This window comes from Phalacrocorax carbo, chromosome 4, assembly GCF_963921805.1.
Source record: "Phalacrocorax carbo chromosome 4, bPhaCar2.1, whole genome shotgun sequence".
NCBI lineage: Eukaryota > Metazoa > Chordata > Aves > Suliformes > Phalacrocoracidae > Phalacrocorax > Phalacrocorax carbo.
Genome location: NC_087516.1, coordinates 3,349,041 through 3,360,172, shown reverse-complemented (window position 1 = coordinate 3,360,172; position 11,132 = coordinate 3,349,041). Strand labels below are relative to the sequence as shown.

The following is an 11,132-nucleotide window of genomic DNA, read 5'->3' as shown; positions in this document are numbered from 1 at the left end:
CCAACCAACCAACCAACCAACCAACCAACCAACCAACCAACCAACCAACCAACCAACCAACCAACCAACGAACGAAGGGTGAATTGTAGGAGAGGGGATGGCAGCCTTTAGCGAAGTAACAGTCACGGCAGATTACAAAAGAGCCAATTGACCCTCACAAGTGGTACTAGGAAAAAAAAACCAAAAGAAATGTCGCATTATCGATAGAAAAACAACGCACATCCACAGTTATTTTACCTACAGAGCACAGAAGTATAGAATAAGGGTGATGGAGCTTGGTGAGAGCAGATTCACGCTGCTCCTACGGTAGTGTATTATCCATCGGAAGATCACTGGCTTGAGTAGGTAGTACATGCACAGCAATAAAAAAATTATGTTGTTTTGTCTTGGTCCCACCTCAGATCTCGGTGGACTCTATTCGCTCGAGTCTGGAGGGAGTCCATGGTTTTTTCTCCTCGGTGTGTGGGGGGCTGGTGGCCTTCGTGTTCATCTCGTTTACCTTATGCTCCAGGAGCTGGTTCTTCTGGTACATCTCCACATAGTTCAGTTGCAGTTGCTTCTGGTACTTGATGACTTTCTCCTTCTCTTCTTGCCATGTGCGCCGCTCCTCCTCGAAGTCCATCACCTGCTGCTCCCGCTGCTGCCGCTCCAGCTTTAGCTCCGTCTGGAGCCGCTCCACCTCCTTCCGCAGTGAGTTGACGCTGTCCTCGCTCTGCCGCTGCATCTTGGCTTCATCGCTCTCGCAGGCCAGCGGGTCCCGCAGCTTCTCACCAAGGTCCCCACCAAAAGGCCCCGGAGGTCCCATGCTGGCAAGAGTCCGCTTCAGGCCAGAGACCTCCAGCTCACAGTGGTTCAGTTTTTCCCTCAGCACCTGGACCTCGCTCATCTTCCGCTGCAGCTCGCTCTCACAGATCTCCAGGTTGACGCTCTTGGAACTGTAGGAGTCCTTCAGGGTGAGGATCTGCTCCTCCTTCTCCCGTAGGAAGTTCTTACCTTCCTTGAGCTGTGTCCGCAGTCCCACGATCTCGTTCAGCTTCTGGGAGACGTCTGCCTGGGAGTCCTTCAGCTGCTGCTTGAGCAGGGAGATCTCACCCGCCTTCTGGCACACCTGCAGGGAGAGCATCAATGAGGCAGGAGGAAGGCAGTGAGGAGCTGCCGCGGCTGCATGTCCCCTGTGCTGCCTGTGAAATGTCTGCATGGCCTCGCGTTGGCACGAGGCTCAGGTAATGGAGGGGACATCCAGTGATGTTGCTCAAGGACTGAGTTCCAGCCTTTGCCAGGACCCAGACCATGCCAAAGATCTGGGGGTTGTCTCACATTTGTGGGGGAGATTTGGTGTTTCTTCCTGGCTCTCAGGGACTTGATGCTGTTCCCAGCTGGAGTTGACCAAACAGCTAAGCGAAGTGCTGTGGTCCTCACCAGTTGCAAGAGGACACCAGTGCTTCCCTCCCTGTATTAATCTTACTCACCTAACCACAAGCCTGCGGCACTTGACGCCAAACCCTCTGCTCTAAGCAGGAGGTTTCCCACTGACCTCAGTGGGAACTGGACCTTGAACAAGCCTGAGACAGAAACATCTCAGACCCACAGACCACCTGGGCTCTCCTGAGCACTTGGAGTGTGGGACAGGATGCAGAGACAGCAGATATTACTTGTCCTATGACACTTTCCTTCCCAAAGACTCCTGAAGAGAACTCAGTCGACTAAATTTTGGGGTTCAATTCACTGGGGACAGTCCAGGGACTCGTAGCTATTTAATTCTTTTGGGGCAGGGCATGAAGAGTGACAGCCCCTCTGCCAAAGATCAAGGAGAGACCTGCAACCCACCCTTGCTGAAATGGGACTACCACGCACTGTCCTGGGGCGCTGGAGTTTCAGGTTTCGCCCTGACTGGCTCAAGCCTCACCCATGTGGTAGGGGGTACACAAGCCCAGTGGAAATACCCTTGCTGCAGTGTGTATTTGCATTACGTAGGTGTCACCATTCAATATGACACTCCTCTGCACCTGCCTAGTCCACCAAAGGTGACAGCTGCATGAATAGCTGTGGGTATTGGAAGTGAACCATAAAAAACCCAAACCCTCATTTTCCCACGAACTCCGTGGTTTTCAGGGCTCTGCACTGGCAGATCTGATCTGTCTACTGTGGATAATTGCAGAGACAAACAGTCCCTACCTGTGCTGGCAGGAGTCTGCGCTGGTGACTGGCATCAAGGAACCATCGGTGATCAGAGAGGCATAATTAAAAATAGACTTGGTAGCCACCTCCAGACTGGGCTGTCCCGTCCTCCTGAATCTCCTGTCTCTTGTCACACATGAAATGCTTGGCCTTTCCTCCCTCCTGCTGTGCCTACAAAGTCCTTGCTGCTCTGCTCCAGTTGGGTCAATGCTTTTCAAACTCTCCTCTCCACTGCCTTCATCACAACCTCCACCTTTCTCTCCTACAGAGGACTTGCCTGGTGCATAATGTTGAGCAGGACCTTGAAGTTCAGCTGCTGGGACAGTCCAGCGCTCACTACGAATGGCTGAAGAGCCAGGAGACGTACCCAGTCACTTCTTACCAGTAATGGCTTTCCCTGGAGCTGACAGCTGTGGTGGTTCCCCGTGCAGACCTAACTGTGAGTACCTACATCCACCCCAGTCTGCAGCAGATGCAGAACTGTATTGCGCTGGTTCAGCTGTACTTAAAGTGTAGTTACTGCCTAGCTAAAAAACTGCACAATTTACTGAAAGTGCTCTCTGTGGGCTAGCGGTTCCCAAAAGGCAGAGAAATACACGATGAAGAACTGCTTGGATAGGAATCAACTTACAGATTAAACCACTTAAATTTTGGCCTCTACTTGGGTGCTGTGGAGATCTAGGCAGCACAGTCCATGGAGCCTGGAGAGCAAGTCAACAAGCCAACAAACGTTGGTGTCTACAAATGTTTGGTGTCCTGATCCACAAGATGAGTCCCTTTCTTTACATTGATATCACTGGGTTAGCTGTTGCAGACAAAACTATAGCAGCGAAGCAAATAATCAGAAGCCCATCTGCAGTTTTACTGGTGTGAAATCAGGGAATCTTCCAGACCTTACTTGTTGGAAGACACAAAAGACCAGGGCAAAGCAGCTGGCCAAAGGAGGCATCATGTGGGACAATGCAGCCTGCATGTTCTGGGATGGGACTTGCAGAGATTTTACAGCAAGCCTCTAATAGGCTCTGCTGAACATCTGCAAACAGCACATTTCAGAGCCTAATTAATCCCAGTTTCATTGACTTTCCCTCAGGATTAGCAGAATATGGTCTTCTTGATTCTAGAGCTATGTTTTGCCTCTGGACTCTTAATAAATTTAAAGTTTCAAGCCAGTCCATGGAAGGATTAAAATTCTTCACATGATCAAGCTGGAAAAAAAAATGTTAGCACTGGCTATACAAACAGACTTTGATAAAATGTTCTAAAAATAGAAACAGTAGAAAAAATATGTAAGACTGAAAAGCAGAACTATGAAGAGGAATTTGCCTTTCAGCCTTTTAAGAGAGATAAACTTATTAGCAACTGAAACCAGTGTGTTACAATGGAAAGCATGAGGTAAAGTTGGCTATCGGTATCATTCTTAGCTCACTTGCTTTATATCTTAAATAAAAAAAGAAATCAAATATTTGAAAAGCGGTTTCAAGGTTTGCCCAAACGCAGATGTTAGAAGAATTTAATTAAAATAGACTTAAACATAGTTTTGGTGGGCACAAATACCTGTATGGGAAGGCCTGTATTCACTGAAACTGGATTTAAATGTCACACATTGGAGCGACCTGACTGTGAAGCCAAATTATTACCAGCACAGGATATGTGCACAAAAAAATTGTGCTCATTTTACTTTAATTAAAAAACTACAGGCTGGGGGCTCAGGTGAATGAAGAGGTGACTGAAGTGTCATCTGTTACCTGGAGGCCACCGACCCATAGCCATTGTCTGTGGGGTCCACTGAAGGCAAATGGGAGGTGCTTTAGCTATCAGGGCCCTCGGTGAAAACCTCACTCAAGCTCTGTTACAACAAGGCTCTTACCTCCCACTTGGTCTCTTCAATCTTTGGGAGAAACTCAGCCTGTTCCTTCTTGAAAGCCACAAATTTCTTCTCCAGCTCCTCTCGTTGCTGGAGGAGTTGTCCCATATCATCTTGGAGTTTTTTTTTCTCTTGCTGGAGCTTGAAGATTTGGAGCTGCAAGGCCTGCTGAGCCCGTTGTGCCTTTTTGGAGACCTGTTGCAATTTGTTAGCATAGTTTTGCCTCAGGTCCTCCATTTCCCTCTCCCAGATCTTCTGCTTCTCCTCGAACACTTGGAAGATGGCTGCCTCGCTTTTGTCCAGGTTCCTTCGCATCTGGAGGACCTCCTGCTCCTTCTCCCACAGCCGATCTTCCAGGTCTTGGATGATGTCGTCCGTTGAAGGCGAGTGGAAAGGCATTGTTTCATTGAGATGGTTCAGTCTGTTGAACGAAGAGGTGCTCTTGCTCGAAGACCGCCCACTGTCTGAGGTAGATATCCCATTGTATCCCACGATGTTCTTGTCCACGTAGGTTGTACCGATGCGGTTGATGTGGCTCGTGGAGGCGCTCATCGGACCCACGTGCTGGCTGTAGCCTGTCCCGTACGTGGGCAGGCTCGTTAACGAGTTACGGCCTGAATCCGAAAGGCCCCCCACTTGGTTTGTAGTCCTGTTAAGGCTGCTCTTGTCGAGTCCACTCTTGGGTGCGGACGGGCTATTGCTGTTGGCATGGTTCAAGCTCTTTCTGTTCTCTGTCACCCCGTTGCTCTGCGGCGGGCAGAGGTTCTGCATGGAATGGAAGTTTTTAGGAACTACTGGTTTAAAGGCTGAGGGTCTAACTAAGGGCTCATTGCTCTGCAAAAGGAAAAAGGACCACACATCAAACATAGCAGGACGCTTGGTAACAACACACAAAAGAGATACATCGGCACAGGCTGGGGCTGATGGAGGTAAGACGTCTTGGGCTAGCTCTGTATTTCTCGGCCTTATTACACCTCGGGCTATTTGGGATTTAAGATGAGGGAGCTGTGGTCACTCCTAGGGCAACACTTTCTTTTCCCTTGCCCCAATTGAAAAAAAAAAATCTTGATTTACCCCAAATCTGCATGATTTTTCCCTAGAATATTCCTTGGGTCCTCTTAGTGCTCTTTGCAAGAAGAAGGGCTGCTGCCTGCCTACCAGACCTGGCCAAAACAACTCTTTGGTGTTGGCAGATTGTATTTTGAAGGCCATCTAGTCTTGAGGGTGCATTTCCCTTTTGGTCAAAGCTGAATTAAACCTTGGATTAGCAGATTAGCAGCTGTTTTGCCCCAGGAGCACCACATTTCCCTCCTGCCAGCAGTCATCTCTCCCCTGTGTGGACATCATGTCCTGCTTATGCTTGGACAGGAATAGGTAGGAGCTGTGACCCCAGCAGCAACACTGGGCAAGGAACATGCTGAAGCTGCTCTTCATTTGAACGTTTGTTTCCTGCAGCCATAAGCAATGCTGGGGGGAGAATGGACCGCAGCTGTAAAGGATTTAGAAAGGATTTTAAAACCTTCCACATTCCTTGCCCTATGAATGCACCTACAGAAACAAAATTTGCCTCAAAATGGGATTGAGTCTGGGTTTCAGGTGAAAATTATCCCAGAAGAAGCCGCTTTGTATTAGCAAAGATATTTTGAAAATGCCTTCCAGGAGAAACAGAACAAGCCCTGGAGAGCAAGCAAGGTTGGAGGACAAAAACCTGGCACCTGGCCTATGGGGCTGAGATGGACTCCAGGGGACAAGGCCACCAAATGCTGCAGAAATAATACCGCACAGGGCGGCATCCCCAGAGCACAAACTATGGGAGTTGCTGGAGCAGAGCAGCAGGCCATATAAAACACTGCTGGCACTGGGGCTCTGCTCCTCCAGGCCTGGGAGGCGTTTGCTCCCTGAAGCCGATATGAGACATGAGGACTGGGCTCAGGTCAGTGGTAACACTTAAAGAGGTAGTTTTCAAGCCTTGTGAATTTGTACCTTATAAGGGGCACTGGGATTTTGAACAGATGCTCATAGCTGCTTCCAAGCAACACTTTTTGGTGGCAGCGAGGAGATTGTCTATAAATGGCACAAAACATGAGTGTGACTCAGATGCTGGACCTACCCAAATGAGAGCTGGCTCCAGCTCCCTCCCCATCAGCTGGGGAGGCAGGCACTGCATCTTGGGTAGGCTGGAATAGCCAGTGACTTAGAGGCTTAAATGAGCCGGAAACTTAGCTCAATGCCCTGAAAGTACTAAGAATTATATTATCTGTACATAAAAATGATGTCATCTACATAGTAAGAATTAAACTATCTGTCAGAATTGCACTGTTGCCCAAGGCTTCCTAATCTGTGTTTTTAGAAATGTGCCATGGTCATCATGCTGCTCCAGGAGGTGGGGATTCTCACCTGGTCTAGTTTGCCGGAGATTGGCAATATCTTTGGTGGGTTACTGGGCTCTCGGTATTGGGGAGGAGGTGGCATGTTCTTCTCATTGTTGGTGGTCACGTTCCCACAGATGTCCATCTTCACCTTCTCACTCTTGCGCAGGTCGCCATTGATGTAGAGGGAGTTGGAGACCTTCTCAGACCTGTACGTCTTCTCCTCGCCGGAGTAGCGGTTGGAGATCTCCCGTGTGGAGTACCCATTGCGAGACCCCTCCGTCTGCCGGCCGCTGCTCTGCGTCCGGGTCCCCACGCTCTTCATGGCGAACTCTTGGTCATTGGCCACTCCGCTGCCCACGCTCCCCATGGTGCTCTGGGAGGTGGCTTGGGATGGACAGGGAGCAAAACCGTGGAAGTTCTCCGGGCTGGGGTAGGCTGGGTCACTAAGAACGGGCAGCGTCTCTAGCGTGGCCATGGCAGTGCAGAGGTGAGGTGGAGGCACAGGTCACTGGCACTGTGAGAAGGAGGAAAAGGAAAGGACTGTTAAAGAGATGCCCTTTATCTAGCATACCCTTTGCAGATCGGCATCGTGCAGAGATGAGCAAATCTCTGGGCTGGGTGATGCAAGGACAGAAGCTGTCATGTCTCAGTATATGGTGTGGAGCAGATGATGCAGCTGTCCCCCTCTCTGTGACCCCTAGGCCCCCTTGGAGGAGCTGCGAGCATTGGTGCCCCAAATCCCACTCAGGGCTGTGCAGAAGAGCTGCTCTTAAGCCTCTCAGTCTGAGGGATGGGTGCTCCCAGGGGATGGGGTTGCCAGGGTTTTAGTGGGCAGAGCTCTACGCCATCAGTTGGGCATGACCATTCGCAGTTCCCAAGCTTGAATTATTTCTGTCACTTTTCTCAGGCTTGAACAGATTTGTGTGGCCACGGGGAGGGAAGGTTTCCAGCCCTGGTCCATCTGTAGGCTCATACACTATTGTTCCCTCTAGCGCATCCCTTAGGGATGATTCAACAGGGCTTAAGCAACACACTTTCCACCTCTTCCTTGGGAGTGTTGTCCCATGGACCTGAGCTTTTAAAAAGATGCTCTTGTCCAGGTGTCATCCTAAATTTTCTTTTAAACCTTTATTCCCCTACACCATTTTATTTTTACCTAGACTGTGCCTCGGATTGGCCAAAACTAGGCCATGGGAAGTGGATAACATGCAGATAATGGTTTTAAAAGTTGTCTTTGACTTGGCCAAAGACCTTGGGACCAGTCCTCACATGTGTGGATGCTCTTCCTCAGCTCCATCACCATCACAAATCCCAGTCCTGTGATTTCAGCTCTGGCTTCATAGGTGCCCATGCCTATTCACACCTGTGTTTTGGGGAAATCCTCCAAATACTTTTTGTTGCAGTGGTACTGAGGCATTCAAGGTCCAGATCTACTGGTGCTAAGACAGGTTTCACATGGGGACAATTTATAACTTCCTAAAGGACCTTTTGAAAGTCCCTTTTGAAAGTCCCAGCTGAAAATCAAGCTGTTTCTGCACTCTTGGGCCCAGCAGTAACAGATCTGGTCTGCATCCCTCAGAGAGTGACAAAGCCTCTACAGTCATGCCCCAGCATGGACTGGGACTAGGGAAAAACCCAGCATGGATTTATTCCTCTTGACAGAATCTTTTTCGTTACAGAAACCCATGGGTTTTCCCTGATGGGTGTACCCATAAAATATGAGCACTGGGTAAGCTGCTCTGTGTTGAGCTGAGCTGGAGCAGAAGATGGAGATCTTGCAGAGTGTGACTGCATTCCTCATGATTCCTGTTCACTCTGCTGAGGTGTTAATTTGATCCTCTGTAATGCAATCAGCCCTACAAAGGTGTGAAATCTTATTTAGGGAAATAAAAAGATCCACAACAGATTTTTCTTAGTTGCCTCATTGAATAATGGAGTGTTTGGTTGAGGATCTCATTACCTGAGGGAAGGGAGAAGGTGCATTGCAAAGTTTGGGTGATTGCCATAAATCTGAGGCCCCCTGTTCAGGGAAAGACTCTCACAGCTCAATTCAGTCACTGGTGCATGAGTGTCCAGGCCCCTGGGGGGCATCTTTGTGTCCTCCCAGTGCCACTCCAGAACGGCTCAGGTCTCCCTGGAGTCCTGCCTCGTATCTTCGCAGATGTCTCTGATACCCTCAGACTAGGCACAGCTGAGCCAAGCCTGGAGGCGCAGGGTCAGTGGCACATGGACAGCTGTAGACCTTTAGCTGACCAGTGTCCACCCAGCCCTGCTGTATTTGTTGGCTTGGTCCCTGTGGGCCAGAAAGACGGCTTTGTTTTTGTCCCAGGAGCTCTCAATTCCAGGTTTCCCAGGATAAACCATCCTGGCAGCGTGGGGACCAAAGCAGGAATTAGGGGCAGTGGGAGGTGCAAGTTTCTCACTGGATAAAAGAGGGATAACAAAAGTGATGCCCTTTAGAGAGGGGTTCTGTGATGGGGGGGGGCTCAAGCAGGTAGGGGAGGCGGAGCAAATCCCCATTTCAGTGGGGTTTTCCCTCTTCTTGGGGTAGGGATGTTAAATCAGCCCTCCCCAAGGAAAGCTGAGTTTATTTCCCTGGAGAGCTGGCTTAGGTCTAGAGCTCGGCTCTGATGTGGTGTCTCATGGGGTCTTGCTATTTGCACTAATAATGGAATGGAAAAGAAAAATTAAAAAGGTTAAAGCAGGGGCTGTGCTGCTCAACTTTGCTTTTATTAAATTGCGTATCTGGAGGCTTCTGCCAGGCGTGCTGCTTGTAGCCTCCTCCCTTTTTTCAGTGCCTTGGTCTCATAGAAAGCTGCCCTGTCTGAAATACGGCCTGAGTGTCTTGGGGCTGGCGGACAGACATGGCAAACTATGCTGAGGGGAGAGGACACAGAGCTGATACCTCCAGCGAGCTGGGAGAGCTCTGCTGGGGCAGAGCAGGGTAGGGAGGCAGTCACAGAGGGAAAAAGTGATTTAAGGAGGTGCTCTGGTGAAAGCCACCATCCCAGCTGGACTCCTGTTCAGGTGTGAAGGAGCCTCCATGGTCTGAGACAGGCCAGATGCGCCCCATCATGGACAGGGGACAAGGCAGCCGTGAGGCAGAGGAGAACGTGCCTGGTGGTGTAACCTTCTCCATCCCCTTGCACATCACCCCACCCAAGGAGGGTCCCCAGGGGACTTGCCCTGCTGAACCACCAGCCGGGCAATCATTTTGTAGTCCCTGCTAATGACCTTCCTGCAGCTTGGACCTTTGTCCCCCAACAGAGGTGTCTCCGTGTCACACATCGGTTGAGGTCTAAAGGCTGAGCAGCAAACGAATATCACACGAGCATTACACGGCGTGGTGTGGGGACCCACTGCAACCAAAACAGGTAAATGTTCGCCAGTCGTAAGTAACAAAACCTCCACCAGCAGAGAGAAGCGTCCAGGTCTGGTCACGCATCTGGTGCACGACATTTGGACACGTCTCCCTCCAACGCACTGAGCAGGACCCAAAGGCTCACAACCCCATTTTGCCCTAAAGGCACTTTCCAAAGAACACCACCACAGGCAGTTCACGAGTGCACGATGCCCAGCGACTTATCTAGGTGCCTGCTGGGTACATGGATACTTGGTTGAGCTATGGAGCAATGAGGAGGGATGGAGACTGCCCGTCCGAAGCCACACTCAACCCACAGTGCCTTTGGCTTTTATTAGTCAAGGGAAGATTTTTTGTTCTGCCAATTTAGGAATAACCTGCCTTTCAGTGACTTTGAGATCTTTGTAGGCCGTGTCTTTTTTTTATGGGACACCAGCTGCCACCAGAGGAATGAGCTGGAAGGTCTCAGCTCCAGACAAGGGAAAAGACACATCACCTCCACGCAGTCCTCCCCAGCCCCGCTCAACCGGCAGAGGAGAAATCCAGGTTACCTTTTCCTCGCTGGGTAAATTCCACAGTGACATTTGCGCATTTACATTGACTTTCTGAGGGCAGGATGAGGTCACCAGGAAGTTTGATCCTTCCAAAAAAAAAAAGCCAACACAACAACAAGCAGGGAAGGTAAGTGTCCTGAGCCTGGCGAGAGCCACAGCGTGGGCAGAGATGTGGCAATGCCCTCCAGGACACCTCTGAGGGCCTGCTCAGCCCTGGGGCATCTCCATCGTTGGCCTTTCTCTGTCCTTGGGGACCTCCTGGCTCCCAGGAGGTGGTTTCCACATCAGACAGGCTTGTGCTTAGGGCCATGCCCCAAGCCCACTGGGATGTTGAGCAAGCACTGCCCCTCAGTGCCAGCAACCCAAAAGTGGGGTGGGGGGCTTCAGCTGCCTTCTTGGGATGTGACATCAAAGCTGCACCACCAGGCCAGACCCTGAAAATGGACCTTTTTCCATGTTTTTTTTTTTTTCCTTTTAACTGGGAATCATCCAAGAAAATATTCTGAAAAAAAGTGGTTATTAGCTTATGTTTACTGTAAACGCAGGATCCGATAAACGGACCATACGGACAAGCATTACAAATGTTATTAAGGAGATTCCAGAAGTGCCAACAGATCCCTGACAGTACAGCTTTGTTTGCCAGAAAGGGCCATTTTTCGAGAACGGCGGCTCTCACATTTGTGTCTCCTGGCCAGCTCCAGTTCCCACTCCCGTTTTACCTGGGTCATTCCTCAGGTGAACTGTGAAATTAAGTTTTGAGCACAGCGAGGTAAGGAATAATGCTGCCAGGCTCTGGCGCAGAG

General features: G+C 50.0%; 2 protein-coding genes across 7 annotated transcripts in view; both read right to left on the bottom strand.

The window, feature by feature from the left end:
• The window catches only part of UBOX5 (U-box domain containing 5), a 122,941-nt gene that overhangs the window by 32,283 nt on the left and 79,526 nt on the right, over positions 1 to 11,132 (bottom strand). The window lies entirely within an intron of this gene.
• The window catches only part of LZTS3 (leucine zipper tumor suppressor family member 3), a 55,634-nt gene that overhangs the window by 8,376 nt on the left and 36,126 nt on the right, over positions 1 to 11,132 (bottom strand). For 5 of the 6 annotated variants that reach the window (XM_064448841.1, XM_064448840.1, XM_064448839.1 and 2 more), the window contains 3 exons: positions 6,440 to 6,928; positions 4,046 to 4,876; positions 42 to 1,108 (listed from right to left, as the gene is read on the bottom strand). In XM_064448841.1, the coding sequence (XP_064304911.1) occupies positions 398 to 1,108; positions 4,046 to 4,876; positions 6,440 to 6,889 (1,992 nt within the window). In that variant the 5' untranslated portion in view covers positions 6,890 to 6,928 and the 3' untranslated portion in view covers positions 42 to 397. The remainder of the gene's footprint in view (positions 1 to 41; positions 1,109 to 4,045; positions 4,877 to 6,439; positions 6,929 to 11,132) is intronic. The other variant, XM_064448842.1, reaches the window with a different exon arrangement.